Source organism: Helobdella robusta (assembly GCF_000326865.2).
Source record: "Helobdella robusta unplaced genomic scaffold HELROscaffold_3, whole genome shotgun sequence".
Taxonomy (NCBI): domain Eukaryota; kingdom Metazoa; phylum Annelida; class Clitellata; order Rhynchobdellida; family Glossiphoniidae; genus Helobdella; species Helobdella robusta.
The window spans coordinates 3,616,378-3,632,659 of NW_008704501.1; the positions used below are offsets into that span (position 1 = coordinate 3,616,378).

The 16,282-nt window shown below is 33.9% G+C and overlaps 2 protein-coding genes across 2 annotated transcripts; both read right to left on the minus strand.

Annotated features, from left to right (window-relative positions):
* Window positions 1-5,042: 5,042 nt before the first annotated feature.
* On the minus strand, window positions 5,043-10,244 carry HELRODRAFT_65728 (hypothetical protein; the record flags this gene model as incomplete). The annotated part of the gene is made up of 10 exons (XM_009021291.1): window positions 5,043-5,213; window positions 5,433-5,548; window positions 6,154-6,298; window positions 6,359-6,553; window positions 7,805-7,966; window positions 8,472-8,758; window positions 8,934-9,134; window positions 9,575-9,740; window positions 9,866-9,990; window positions 10,166-10,244. Coding segments are annotated over 10 exons (1,647 nt in total), but the record flags the coding sequence as incomplete, so codon positions are not given.
* Window positions 10,161-12,519, minus strand: HELRODRAFT_65392 (hypothetical protein; the record flags this gene model as incomplete). Its single annotated transcript, XM_009021292.1, has 4 exons — window positions 10,161-10,293; window positions 10,476-10,614; window positions 11,002-11,268; window positions 12,201-12,519. The coding sequence occupies 4 exons, from the start codon at window positions 12,517-12,519 to the stop codon at window positions 10,161-10,163; spliced, it is 858 nt and encodes a 285-aa protein (XP_009019540.1).
* Window positions 12,520-16,282: the final 3,763 nt, after the last annotated feature.

Consider the following 16,282-nt stretch of genomic DNA (forward strand, 5'->3'; position numbering starts at 1 on the left):
CATGTCATATAGAATTAATATACATGCATATAAGTTGTCTAAATATAGTATAAAAATGTCAACAGCTGTGGAAAAAACTATAAGAGATCTAGAAATGACATTAAATTGTACGAATACGATAGACAATTAAAAACATGATCCTCACTTTAAATCCTAACATTTAGTTTTTAAATATTTATATTTATTTTCATTCGTGTAGAAAATTCAAAAAATAAAAACAATTAAGATATACCCAGTGTTATCATTCAAAGGAAAGAAAAAACAAATGGAAAAACAGGAAAAAGCAGATAGTAATTAACCATGACGTAACTTCAAGTAGGCCATTAACAACAACAACAACGAAAAATGAGCAAGCTAATTTTAATACACGAATATTTTTGCAGAGGAATATTATCGTAAAATGTCATGTGAAATGGTTTTTGTTAAATATGCAAGTGTTGCGTCGCCTCAAAAATAATATTACTTCGACTTACACAAAAATAACTAATTAAATAAGTAGAAAAAATTGTCCCGCTGTGTTAACAAACATTCTATTTGACTAGAATCTCGTCTATCAAAATAAATGAAATACTTCAATGAAAAATAAACACAGAAAATTATGAAATGAAGTTTCAAATTTGAAAAATAAAACGACAGTACATGAGTGCCAGAATTAGATAAGGACAGCATATCTCTCACTTTGTAGCGTGCAACTTAGGTTGATGAAAAATAAACACCTTATCATCCGGTTATTTTGATGTTGAGTTTATATGAATGACGATTCAAACGCCAGACTCAATGCAAAATTAAAAATAAACAGCAGATTGCTATTCGAATGTAAAAAAAAACTATTTCTACAATTTAATAATTTAAACGCGCAATTATTTGGAACGAAAAATCAGATACGTCAGGTGCAGTTATGTTGACCGCAAAAAACTACATTCAGTATGAAAATTCGATGCCAAAAATGGGGCGAGCGAGCCAGATAATATCGCCGCCAACACCGTAGAGAAAATAACGGAAATGATTTAATAATAAACAAATGTGACGTTAATGAATGGAGTCCTTCCTGCTAGATTCAGTGGTGGACTGCATGGCCTTCGTGACAGCATTCAAAAGTTCCACCTTCTCCCTGAACGAGATATCGCTGCTTGCGATGCTGCTCGGAATGGAGCTGCAGTTGGTGTCGCTGTCTGGTTGCTGGAGGCCCTTGTCGTTCCAAGTCAGGAAGTGCTGGTGGTGGTCTGATGTGTCTGTGTGTTTCGCGTGTGTGTGTCTGTGTTTTGTGCGCGTGCGTGTGGTGAGAGTATGTAGTTTTATTATTATTGCTGTTGTTTAATATCATAGATTGTTGTTTGCAAAGTAATTATTGTTGTTAAACTGGAGTTGCTTAGTGTATGCATGTTCAGTTAGAACGTATTCCTATTTCACAGAAATTAATGAAAACAGAAGCATGTAATCATTTAATACACCTACATTAAAACACATTTAAATTGAGAATGTTTTGAAAATAAAATGACATAAATGCCGTTACTTTAAAAATAATAAAACTAATTATGAAATTGTAACAGTATGAAATATAAAATATAGATGGCAGACCAATGTTGTGATGTAGAAGATGTTCAGATGAACTGGATGAAATGTTGTTGTCGGATGTTTCAAGACTCGACGGCATTTCATGTCTATAATCATCTTTCAGCTTCATCAACCTGTGGCGTTGTTTTGTGCGTTACGTTCGTCTCGATGTTGTTGTGGTTGTGTGGCTGTCTATTTTCATTAACAGTGCCTATGAAAAGGCAATGAGTGCTTACGTGCGCATAGGCGTAAGAATGTTTGAAGTAACTTCAACGTGGTGAATAATTGAAAAAAGGCTGGCACACAACCCACGATGTATCACATGATTGATTGAGGAAATGCATGCATGCCGTGTTGGAATTCAACGAAGAAGAGACGCTAATTTATAACAATCAGAAAATAATTATAGAAAATTTAGCATTATAAAATACAATCTGCTAGTCACCTGTTGTGTGTGATCTTCTTCTTGTTGAAAGGTTCTTCAGGAGCTGGAGATGGGGGTGAGTACTCGTGCCCCAGAGAGTAGGAGGGGTTCATTTCGTTGTCACTAAAGTGCCTACCACCACTGCATCCCACCTCGCCCGCACCCACGAGCAACATGTCACTGGACAGGGCAGTTTTGTTGCTGTTGGACCAGTTGTGTTGACGATTCTGTTGTTGTTGTTGTTGCTGCTGCTGCTGGGTGCCACTACATTCTGGCTCACTCATGGCGTGCGGAGACCAAACCCTGCTACCTCCTCCTCCTCCAAATTCTTCTCTCACTCTTTGCGGGACAACGCCATTACTTTTCCAGTGGTGTTGTGATATCGTGCTGCTGTTGATCTCGTTGTGAGCAGTGCTGTTGCTTGCATGGTTGGTGTTGTTGATTGTGGTGTTATTGCCGTTAATGTTGTCGTTGTTGATGTTCTCATCCTTACATTTCGATTTCCTCCTAGACCTGCCCGTTGTGTTGGTGGCAGCAGAGTGATGGTGGTTCATTAATTTCTTGCAGGGCTTCGGAGAATTTGAATTGGAGTTTTGTTGGAGGTAGTGATGTTGAGCAAGTTGTGGGGGGGTGAGGGGCAGACTGGGAGGTGGGTGTTCAGGTGGGGGAGGAATGTAAAGTATGGCTGGATAGTGGTGAGATTTCTTCAGGGTGTTACTACTTGGTGCGTTGTTGCTACTGTTGTTTGCAGCTGTTAGGGGGTTACAACAACCAACACTTAAATGAACACATAAATGTTTCTTTTTAGATAAAGAACATGCATCGTGAATATTTTTTTAATGATAAATTATGATAATTAGAAATCCAAATTATGAAGGTAACAAAGTTAGAGATAAACGCTAAAAGTTGCTGCCTTTTGCTGTTTTAGAGTCAGTGAAGTTATCAAGACTGTGACCTCCTGCGACCTCGCTGTGACCCTCAACTTTCATCTGGTTGCTCCTGTCTTCAACAGTCTCGGTCGTCATCAACTTAGAATAGGGATGTGCCATGTCATTTAGAAGGTTCTCACAATTTTCTTGCGTCAAGTTATCATCGGTGTAATGCTGGGGTGTCGGTTGCAAGCCTGTGCCAATTATTTGTTATCTTCCTTTACAACATTATCGAATGGAACGAATGTTTTAAAAGTTTATGTAATTAAAATAATAATTCCAATTTTTTTTAATAAAAAATAGCATTTAGGCAGAGATGGAGCATGGACGGATGTACTGTAAGCAAGGTTTCAGTGAGCTCATTCAGTTGCACAAACAAACAAAATAAATGATAAGTTATATAGGAAAAATGACTAAATACACGTGGAGAATCGACTACAATGTAATTAAATAACGACCGTTGTAATGAGAAGGTATGATGTGCTTGTCGTCGCTTTGAGAATTCAGAGCTGTGAATCCATTTCTGAAGAGGCAAATGAAATGAGTGATATAAGACGAAATGAAAAAAGCATGTGAATGGTGACTGAGCATGTGTTTGTATTTGCACTGATCGCATGCTATGCCTCCTGATGACGTATATCAATAACAAGGCAAACACAATAATTAAACTTCCACATTTCAAACCTAAAAATGTTTTCAACGAATTTCAACTAATCTTGGACATATAAGGAACAACAAACATAAAAATAAGCTGGCCGAAATTGGCGATAAAAACAATGTTATACATATATATAATTATATATATATATATAATATATATGTATATATATATTATATACTGATACATACAACAGCATACATACACTAACAACAAATGATGAACGACATAGAACAAACAAACCTTATGCGATCCTCTCCTGTATAAATTATTAGCACAATTGATTATGTTTTTAAATTAAATAAATTAAACATAAAAATAAAACAAACCAATAAACCACTGGCACGTCAAAGATAATACAAACGAACACACAAAAATACAACATGAACACCTTAGAAACTCAACAATATGTCCAACCAATGATATCCAAACTGCTTTGAACCTTAGCGCACAAATAAGGAACCAGGAACAAACAAACAAACAAGCTAGCAAACAGACAGATAGACGGGCAAATTGACAAGCGGACAAAGAGAGACAAACAAAAGCAAATTAACCAAATAACCAGCCGACAGACTAACAAAACAAGCAAAGAAAGGAGCGGAACCCACCATGTCCGTTATAAATGTTATAGTTGAGTGGTTTGCCCTGCTTGTTCTTCCTGCCCCTGACCATCCTAAAGCCGACAATGCAGAGCAGGATCCAGACGACAGCTCCCAAGATTGCAATAATGGTCACAATCAACCACGTGTTGAATGGCTGGTGGCTGTTGCTTGACGAATGGCCCAATTTCACCAGTGGGTTGCCTGAATTGGTGGAGCGATGACGGCGGTGGTGATGGTGGTGGTCATACCGGCAATGCTGGTGCCGTGTGGCAAAGTGTAAATTATTTCTTCAATCTATTAATTTCAATATTAACAAATTATGACTGAACCTTCATAATCAACAGAAAGTTGAATAACATGAAGAGGCAGCATTAAAAGGGTGACAAAATGAAGAAACAACAAAAATATTGATAATAATCATAACGCGCATTAAAAAATTTCAAAACAAAATTCAGTGCGCCATCACTTCAGAAGCACTCGAAACATAGGTGCAATTTTTAAATGATATTTTAAAAATAGAAAAAAAATACCTGAAAATTTCGCAATCAGGCAAAAAATGGAAAATTTTGAATAAAAAAAATGTTCATATTTTTACAACAATGGAAATGTAATGGTGTAGTATTTACATGCTGTTACATTTTACATTTTGTCAAATGTAAACTCATGCAGGGTGTTCAGGTTCAGGAAGGTTCAGGCAGCATTCATGCCAGATTATTGTTTCCGAATTGGTCAGGACAGTAGCCCAAATTAGGATCAAAACATTTCACAGAGCATTGCATTCACTCAAGTTTTAATGACCATCAAACAAACAATGTCAAAATCATCGAGAAACAGACCAACCGACTGACCAACCAACTAATCAGCCAATCAGCAAACTAACCTACAGTGTGAACATCACTTCTGGCTCCATCGCCAACCACAGTGAATGCACATAATTGTATGGCGTACTCCATGCCCCTGATGATGTTGTGTATGTACACGCCATTCATCGATGTGTTTACTTTTATCTCACGATTGAACTTCGACTCGCTACACGACATGAAGATCTTAAATGGTATCATCGCAAGGTCGAGTTAGTTACTATCAAATAACTAACTTATCAATAAATATAGAAAATACGTTAAACTAACTGCGGTTTAATTCAATAATAAATCTGCTTTACAAAATTATTATTGTCAAGGCATTTACAAGAAACGACTAAGTTTATAAAGTCTGAAGATAATTGTGCGAAAAACCAGCAAGCAGTCTGCCATAGCAGACCTCACCTTGTAGCCGAGAAGAATGCCATTGTGATGTTTCCTGGGTGGAGGATCCCACGATATATGCACTGTGTTGTTGTCTGACAGCTCGACCAAAACGTTCGAAGGAGGGGCTGAAGGCACTTGAAAGAGATTGACGATCATTCAGCAATGATTTTTAATCGAGTTTCACGGATTTAAAATTTTTTTTAATAAAAATCACAAAAAAAGTTGTAATTTTTTACAATGATGAAAAATTGTATTTTTTCTTCACCATCAGTGTCGCACATCATCCGATCACCATTATCGTCCTCATCAACCACCACCATCATCACACGTCACCATCGTTCGCAACAAGTTCGACAGAGTAAATGAACTTAGTAGAACACGAGAACAATTGAACAAGTCGTGTAAGGAGGTAACTGAATCGTAGGAGAACGCGTTCTATCTAATTAAAAATATTTCCCGCTGAGAAATTGGCAGTGAAAGGAAAACAAACAAAAGAAACAAAAAATGTCTATTTAATTATTTTATAACAGTGCTCCGTGCTTCAAGATACCTACATCTTCAATGCAATCACAACGACGCAGGAATGGCAGCGAATATTTCAAACGACGTAATTTAAAAAAAAAACACAACAATGACAAATAAAAATAATCACAACAATAAATGCATTGACGATAACATCAATGAAAAAAGTAATAATAAAAATAATAATAATAAATGACATTTAGAATTAAATGCTGACCATCTTGTAATGTTCTAGCTTTAACATTGTGACTGGCGACACCAGCCACTTCGCCATAGTAAGGTTGCACATTGACATCGTACATGGTGAACTTCTGCAGGCTGGTCAGTACGTGTGAGTTGATGGTGTTGCTAGGTATGTTGTCCTCGGCATAGCCATGAGTGTTCGCCTGCTGTTTGTCCACGTTGTTGTTGTTGTTGTTGACATCAATGTCGTGTATGTTGCTGTTTTTGCTGTTGCTGATGATGTTGCTGGTAGTTGCAGAGTCCGATTGTACCCATTCGTTGCTTTCATCATCTGTTGCTGCAATTGATGCTGCTTGTTTTTGAAGGGTTTTAAGTTTTCTGGTTTTAACAAATCTCTTACTAAATGATTTATGCTTCTTCTTATTAAATCTAGACTGTGGTAGATCCAATAAATAATCAGAATCATTATCGACATCAACATCAACATCTTCTTTGTCGTCGTCACCGTCATCATGAAAATTATCATCATCATTATTCTCAGCGTTGAACTTATGTTTAGTACTGAACTTATTTTTGTGATACGCGTTGTGATGTCTTTGGTGAGGTCTGTGTTTATTGTTGCCATTGAATCGTCTGTTGAATTTGATGATCTTGTTGCTGTTGTGACGAGCTACTCCGCCACTGCTGTCCAATTGATCATTGACAACTTTATTGTTGTTGTTGCTGCTGAGTTTGTGGCTGTGAAGATTGCTGTTGTGGTTCATTTTGTTGTTGTGGATGTTGTGGTTCATTCTGTTGTTGTTGCTATTGTATTGATAAACTCGTCGAACTTCATAAGCCACTCGATACCTGCAGACCCGTTGATTCGTGAAAGTTTTAAAGAACAACAAAATTATTAGTCGATATCATTAGAATGTATTTTTATTGAAACTTTTATGTTTTCATTAAATGAACAATCCATTGAGGAAAGACGGATGAACATGAGCAAGCTTGAAATAAAGCAGAGTTCTGACCTGACGAGAAATCCTTCAATGAACCTCAAGGCACCTTTCTTCACCTCCCATGTTACCCTCAACGATGTCGAGTTTAATACCTTCAAATAAATAACAAATACTTTCATTCATTTATATATTTATTTATTTATTTATTATGATTTAATGAATTCTGCAAAGTTCATTTTACTTTCACGTAATCCCATACTAAATTGTTTTCAAATTATATAAAACATTTCCGGCATTTTAACAACATTATCAAAATAACGACATTTTAAAAATCTATTTTTTTTATATAAAAATTGAAGTTTAAAAAAAACCAACAATCTTCGAACACGCATTCAAATAATTTTTGATGTGATTAGCAGAAATAAGAGCAAACCTCAAGAGGCTTGATGTTGACATTGTGCACACTCAACTTCTCCTTTATATAAGTTTCGTTGAGTGCAGGATTGGATAGTTTTTGTGAGCTAATCCATTTTGAAGAAGAAGATGATGTTGGAGAGGAAGCAGAGAATGACGATGATGATGACGATGCTGTTGCACAAGGTTATAAAAGATATGTAACGATAAAGTTGAAGGATCTTGTGTTGCAATAAAGTGTAAACAATAAATTTAAAAAAATTGTATTTCTAGGAAATTAAATATAAAAAACGATATAGCGCGAAAGCCACAAGTTATAAAACAGCAGACGGAGGACAAACATTTAGTTTTGACAGGTGCAGTGAGGGGGCTGGGCCCACTGAATCCATGCGAGTTTCGAGCTCTGAAGAAGAAGACGTACGTCTTATCTGGCTTCAAACCAGTTACTGTGTAGGTCTTGCTTGTTATGTTGTCATTTGCAACCACCCAACTCTGATGAGGAATGATGTAAGGGATGATGATGAAAGATGACGATGATGACGGTGATTAGTGGTCGTGGAGAAACGGTATTTGTTGGGTCTTGTGAGAGTGCAATGCTGTTAGGTTGCAAACAGTTGTACTACTTCAAAATGTAATGGCAAAATGTAATGGGTAATCTGAATTTTTGACAATTTATGAAATTTGAGCAAATAAATATTGCTAATAAAAACTGTCAAAAACTGTTTTATTTTGATGAATTTTATTGGAATCACATAATTTAAACCTAAAAATTAATAATTCATTCATCCATTGAAGAAAAAGAATAAATGTTTTTTTATTCTTTTCACTAAAGATACCTCTGTCAATATGTCTCAAAAAGAAGTTTAGAAAAACTTACTCTCGAACAAAACAATCCATGACAATCATAGATTTAAACATGATTAAGTTAAAATATTTTGGAAATTTTTCTCGGAAATTCATAAAAAAAAGAGGAAAGAACATTGACAGAAGATCTAACCTCCCCAGTTTCATGACTGAAATACTCCACTGAGAAAGACGTGACGGGGGTGACACCCTGGAGAGCTTCAAACCTCCACGACAACTTCACCCCGTCGTGGTACACCTCAACGATGGTTGGTTCTGTGAGGGGGACGTTCGGGAAAACGTGGTGATGACTGGGCAGCGTGTGGAAAACGACCTTGTGGTTGGTCTGAGATTCAACTGATAAGTAAGCACTTCTTGTGGTTTCACCAGATTCACTGCATGCCTGACACATGTAAGTACCCGAGTCACTCTTTGTTAAATCTGTTGCCAATGGTTAATTAATTAATTTCCTCTTCATTTGAGATCAGTAAAATATTTATACAATGTTTAGATTAATAAAAACGTACAAGCTAAATATAAATATGCAGTATGATTAAAATTAACAATGAACCTTTTACAATTAAGATGTAAAACTTGGAGAAAAGAAAAATAGAACCTGAAATGGTTAGAGATCCGGAAGACATGAACTTCATCCTGTTTTCACTTGATGGCGACAGACTCCTGCCATTTTTGAGCCACCTGATGAGAGGAACTGGATGCCCACTGGCAGAGCATTGGATGTGGGCCACCTCACCAACAGGCAAAGTTTGATTGAAAGGAAGGCTTGTGATTATCGGTGGAGGATTGTTGTAGAAATCTGTTCGTTAGAATTCGTTTTAAATAGCGTGAGATGTTAATATTTAGACATTTATTTGTTGTTCACTGTTGAAAGATTTGTAAATAAATATTTAAATCCGTCGATATTTGTTAAAGCTATTTAATTTTTATTACATCAGCGCATAAATTATAACATGTAGTGACTATTCAAGTTTTATAGGCGGTTTAATAATGAACCTGGTGAACAAATACATTGGACAAGTACTGATAATTTAACAAGGTTCAAAACAGTTGGATCTGAATGTTACTGTAACTAAATTCAATCTTTAGAAATGTGAACGAAATTTAGATGTTGAAAATACTTGAACACATTGACGCATCTGGTGCCTGTATAACTCACTTGTGAGGTAAGAGATGAAATTGAAACTTTTAATATTGACTGATGTGAAATAATAATCAATGAAAGTGTGATATAATGACTCCAACCTTTTACAACAAGTTCAGCTGTCATGAAACTTTGACCAATTTCATTGGTCACCCTGCAAGAATAATGACCTGCATCTTCTTTTCTAACTGGATCAATGACCAAGGTACCATCATTACCTACACGCACATTCTCATGTGCAGTTCCTGGAAACAGGATGGGCTGTAGAGATGGAAATATGTAATAGAGCAAACATGTAACAAAATAGAGTAACAAAATCAAACTTAAACAGGATCAGTTAAAACTAAAAATCATTCTTTAAAAACAAATTTTTACTGAAAAATTACATGTGAATCATTTATAATCCAGTAATAATTTGGTTGTGGATTAGCGGTGAACTCGCAGTGGAAGGTAACTTTGCGACCCACCCCAGTCACACGACTCATGCATTCCGTCAGGATTGTTGGCTGTGCTGTACAAGTTTATTTAGTGTCTGTTAGTTCCATTTATTATGCAGAATTAACTACTAAGTTATTTGCTGCTTCATAAAATACAAGTGTTTTGCTATTCTAAAACTGTTGAATAGATAGGAACAGAAAAATGATAATTAATGAAATGGAAAAAAGGATAACAAAGTGATAACTAACTGAAGACTGTCAAGTTAGCTTCAGCCATTGCAACTCCAAACTGATTGCTGGCCTTGCATGTGTAGATTCCTTCGTCAGAAGGCTTCAACTGCTTCAATACCAAACTCTTGTCCTCCAGTATGCTGAGTCTTGGTTAGGTTTCATTATAGCCACATTAAATAACAAATAAAGATTAGAATAGTTTCGTCAATCAGCTTTGTAAATTTGATGTAGAGATGCAAATTAGTTGTATAGATAAACACAAAATCTTCTAAAAAAAAGTGAATTTTAACATTATCATAGATAAAGATAAAAATGTCTTAAAAGAGACCTGGTCTTTGGCATGATTCCAGGAACTTTGGACCACTCAATGACTGGTTCTGGATCTCCAATGACCTGACAAGAAAAACGAGCATCGGATCCCTGCTTCAACTGCAAGCTGTCGGGACCAAGCAAAATTTTTGGTCCCTCTGAATAGCGGCGTAATAAACGTGTTTTATTGACAAAATATATTTAAGAGAAAGTATGTTTGATTCAAGTATTTCAACTTCATTTTGTCATGATCAAAGCTATTATATATAGATATTATCTTAAAGTGTTAATCCTTTGCTCCAATAAATTAGTTTAGTTCTAGATTAAAAGACCTGGGGCAAGTCAAGTATCAAGTGAGCTACCCTATTCATTTTAGTTGTGCATCTTAAAATCTGTCTATGGTGAATTTCGTAAAATCTTTACTTTCTGTTTGCTCTGCTTTTAATATAACAATTAAGCATTGATAAAACAAAAAAAAAACACGAAGATATAAAACTAATATAAAAAAAGATAATGTTTATTGTTCTAGATATCTATCAAAAAACCTTTCAAAATGAGTTTAGATTCAAAAGTAATTTTTTGAGCATTGTTAATGTTGATGACACAAGAGTAAGTGCCAATATCATCTTTCCTTATATCTTTAATGATGATTGAACCATTTCTGAAGAGCAAAATTTTGTTGGACTCATTCAACTTCACGTCATCTTTCATCCAGGTGATTGTTGCATCAACTTGTTGAGGTCGACAGTTCAACATGACCGTCCAGCCTAGTGAAACATCTGTCGATCTTGGAGGCTCAAGGATTTTCTGGCCTGTTGATTCAATGCAAAAGTGAGAATTATAAAAATTATAATCCATATGTTTTGACCTGTCCATTTGAATAAACTGAAATGTTTGTTTTTGTTTATAAGACCAAAGTTTGAAAATTCAAGGTTGGTCATTTCAAAAACGAAAATTTAAAGAGAAATCCATGACTCAAACATCTTTCAATGACTAAACATTTGGCCTTAACACTTATTTTATTTCTTTATGAAAAAAATACAATATTTGAATCTTTAAACACTAAAAAGTAAATGATTATAAAATTCATAAATAAATAATAAAATAATTGTCTTAAAAAAATATGGCAGAAAGAATAAAGTATAATTTACATTAGACAAAATTTCATTTTCTTCACTACATTCTCTTTTAATGTGGCAACTAAGAGCTTAGAGTCAGAATTAGATATACAATTTACAACAGTATATGTATTTTTATAATACATGTAGATGTAAATAAAATGCAGGCATATGTGCACAAATCTTATCTCTAACTCTAACAATTTCAACCTAATTAACCCTGCATATTAAAAATAGTATTTTTACCACATCATCACAAAATCAGGTGCTTAGAAACAATTAACTTCCCTTCTAATCCAACTTTGTGCACATCTTTACTTCATTATGCATTTTTACATGATTCTAGCTAATGATAAACTGATGGTGCACAATCAATAATATCTAAATTTTATTTTGACTTTGACCACTTCTCCGTTCAGCTCTCAAACTTAATGTATTTAATTTAATATTAGAGATTCAGATTTGACTTAGCCATACTAGGATATTTGTTAAAATAACAATAAACGTACTTAGTTACAAATTTTTTACCATGATTAAGCTATTTTATAAATAAAATTATATAAATAACAAATCAAACAATTCAAAATTGTTAACAACATGTCACATTGACATACACACACACTTACTTATAAATTTCACTGTTGCATTCCTACTTACAAAAATGGATTTAGTTTCTGGATTGGTAGCAATGCAGTAATAAACTCCAGAAAGTTGTTTGTAATGGTTAGGCTTGTTAGATGATTGGGACCTCAGTGTGTGATTGTCTTGTATTGTTAATAGTTTATTCCTAAGTCCATCAATTAAATTATTGTTATGGTACCAGGTTATTTGTGATTTATTTCTATCATCTGATTCACATTTTAATTGCAGGTGTTCACCAATTGTAATGTTCACATCTCTGGGATGTTCTTTTAACTGTCGGATTTCTTCTTCACCTTTGAACATCCAAGCTAAATTTTCAATTCAAATGAAAATAAATCATGAACAAAACAATAATAAACTGACTTCAAAATATAAAAATTAAACTAACATATTAATAAAATAAGTTTAAAATAAAAAAAAGAAAAGTGTATGACAAAAATTTGTAATGTAATGTAACTAAGCGTAAATTCGTAATCATTCATTAATAATTAATGATTAATCATTAATTCATTAATTAATCATTAATGTTAATCAATCATCAATGCAATGCAAACCTTCAAATTGGAAGAAAAAAAATGTTAGCAATCCTACAACAAGTTGAAACTGTTCGCAAATCATCTTCAAACTTTCAGTGAGAGAAAAACGTTCGACTACTTCAAATTTTATGAAATTTCAATTAATTAATTGCCGGTGGCAACAGGACAGTGAAAAAAACGAACTCCATGACAGCTGTCTGGTAACCAACGAATAAATATTTATTATTTAATGTTAATTAGTTCTATGATTTCAAAAGTTTTAAATTAGCCCCGGTGAATATCCTTTTAACTTTATTAATTCACTGAAAATTACCGGTAGCCATTATGAAACAAAATATTATATGTTGATGCATTTAAATGCCAATTAAACTAATTAACATTTAGCCGGTTACGACTGGGTTGCACTTATGCTGGTGGTTTAACTACTTGATAAACTCCCAGCGGTTCACACTCGGGTTTCATTTAATTCTGTATGCATCAAATGATGGTGATGTTGATGATGGTACCCGCATGTCAAATGGCTAGCACACAGCAGTCCAGCTAAGCTTGCATACATACACACAGTTTCGTACATAATTTATACGAATTTTTTAAACAATACGACCGAATACAAAGGAGCGCACAAAACCATTGAACAATATTGTCGGTCTTGTGCCATGTTAAAACATTAAACCTTAGATTACATACGCACTACTAAGAAGACAGTTACGCGCAAGAGTCGATACTAAAAGTGTATGTATGTACGGTATGAACATACGTAGAAACGTACGTACACGTTCGTTGTACGCACATCGATGTGCGTTATGCAGAAGTGTACTATGCTCTCCGAATTTGTGCTTCTCTTGCTGTCTGTCGTAAATAGATCGGAATCTTTAATTAATATAATAGAATTTATCAACTATAAAAATAACCTGTTATAACGTCACGTGTAGTGTCAATAAATATACATTTCATTTTTTCCAACAGCTGCCAACAAATAAGTAACATTTAAGCATTATGTTGGAAATGCTTTTCAAATTTTTATCAATCAAAGATTTGTTCAAAACTTAAAATTTGATTCTTCTTCTTCTTAGTAAAAATTAGGTTGCGTTATCATATCATTGACTGACGTCCAATGAACTATGAAAATTTTGAATCTTGGTTGGCGTTTAACAGCATCATCTCCTCAGTTAATTCACGTAGAGCATGTTTTGATGTTTATAGATCAATTAAAAAATATGAAGACTTTAATGTTAACCAGCAAATAACTTATATATTTGTTGTTATTTGCTGTTATAAGTTATATAATATATGAAAATCACGGCATGTTCCGCTTTAGTTAGCTCTTCCTGTTTAATTTTTCGATTTTTCTAACGGTAAATCATTGTCAAGTTTCTTGAGTTCAAAACATGTGGGCAAACAAATTTTGTCTGTTATCGCAGCAGAAGGATCCTGAATTTGTGAAGCAATTTCGTGACTGTTAATCGTGAAGAAACCATGATCATTTATTATTGCGATGCTATTTTTGATATTGGTCATGTGTTTCATAGATGTTTCCTTCGTATTTGTATTGCCCTTGTTTCAACTATACAATGCGTTCACTTATTTATAGATATGAACCGTTTTCCGAAAAGTTGCCAAGCTGCTAAGTTTTTGCCAAGATGCTTATTTCATTGTGTTTGGAAATGTGTTGTGCTACACGGTTTAATTTGCTATTTGAGTGAGTTGTTCATGTGCGTTAATACAGCTGTTAACATAGAAGACTTATTAGAATATTTTTGTCGAAAGTTGTCAGTTTATCCTATTTATCAATGTCAAATATTAAATGGGATGCAACGTTTTTCGAGGTGAATTGAAATCTTGATTAAATAAGATGAAAAGAGTTGTGAACGTGTAAATTATTAAAATAAGTGAGGAAGGGATTTGTATTTGTGAAACTTTGCATCGCTGTCAGTCATCTGCACCACTTGATGCAATAACAACGATCCGTTGTTTTACTTTAAGAGTAGCCTACGCAAGATATGTAGCAAAATTGACCTGTAAATGAAAAACTGTAACAAATGTTTATATTATAATATTCTAATTCAACCATAAATCTCCAAATTTTATAAAGACGAAAATATTTAGAAAAGCTGGGCTAACTTGTATATTACTTTCTTCAAGAAAGCTTATCCTCCCAGGCATCTATCTAGCCAGTGCGTGTCAACAACTCATTTTATGCGAATGAACAGATCATTCTCAGCAAGAAAAATGTTTTTCCATATATAAAATTTAAGTAAGGAAAAATATTTCATCTACATGTAAAATGGCTTATTCACAATTAAAAGAGCTGGTATTAAAACAGTACCCCATGCGTTTTATTTTGTTTTTTTATTCATATCAACAGAATGATTAAATAAATAATATAATGTTTGCGAAATGAATTAAGCTGCTTTTTTGGTACACTATATAGGGCTGGAGAAACCAATCGCGAGTTGCATGTGATACGGTACAACCTTCCAAGCACTTCCTGGCAATGAAATGAATGAACGTAAATTTAAAATGTAAACAATAAACTGCTACAAATTTTGTTTTTGCTTATACATTCAAAACAATTAATGAAAATGTAAACTGACTACACTCATATGTAACATATAGATATGCATACATCTGTTAATAATTCACTAAAAAATTATACATGGACCCGCATCATCTTATATAGAAGTTGCTAAAATTGTACGAATAACCGTTTTCTATGGGTGTAAAGTTATATATACATTGACGTCTGATTTCCAAATTGTATTTTACAACAGTCCAATTGTATGCAATGCCACGTAGAAATTTCATCAGTGACCTGTTGGCACGCCTTCTAACAAAGCTGCCAAACAGGATATTATACGTTCTGCGCTGTTTTATATACACTATTTTTCCGAAAGTTTTTGTATCTGTATTTTTAAAATCAGACACTGACAAACTATTATTTTGTTTGCAGTTACATATATATTACAATATGATCATAATAAACTATAATATATGACAAATATACATTTATAACTCACTGAATTGAGTTTCAAGTCATTGCATCGTCAAACGTTTTTAAATCGTAATTATTATTTTCATTGCTTTTCTGTTTTTTTTTTAATTTTAAAAATTTATACTCTGCGCTAGGAATTTGTGACACCTTATTCTTGTAAACAGACAAGATAAAACATACTGCGACGTATAAGAGGCAGTCGTAAAAATGTAATTACGACTTGCAAGGGACAGCGAAATGAAAAATACAGGCTAAAAGTGTCATACATAAACGTGATTGAATTAATCTATTATCTACACAGTCATTTCTTCCCCATCTGTGGAATAACGTTTGACTTGATTAAATATAAGAAAGTATGATTTATATTTTCATAAAGATTTCTAATGTTCGAAACGATAAAATCTATCCTATTATTCATGTCGACCTATCGTTAAATGTTTATTACTAATCTTGACACTATTCATAATACTATTTTATAAAATTATTTTTATAATCCAACCCTATTAACTATAAAACTATAAATAAAACTTTTCTATTT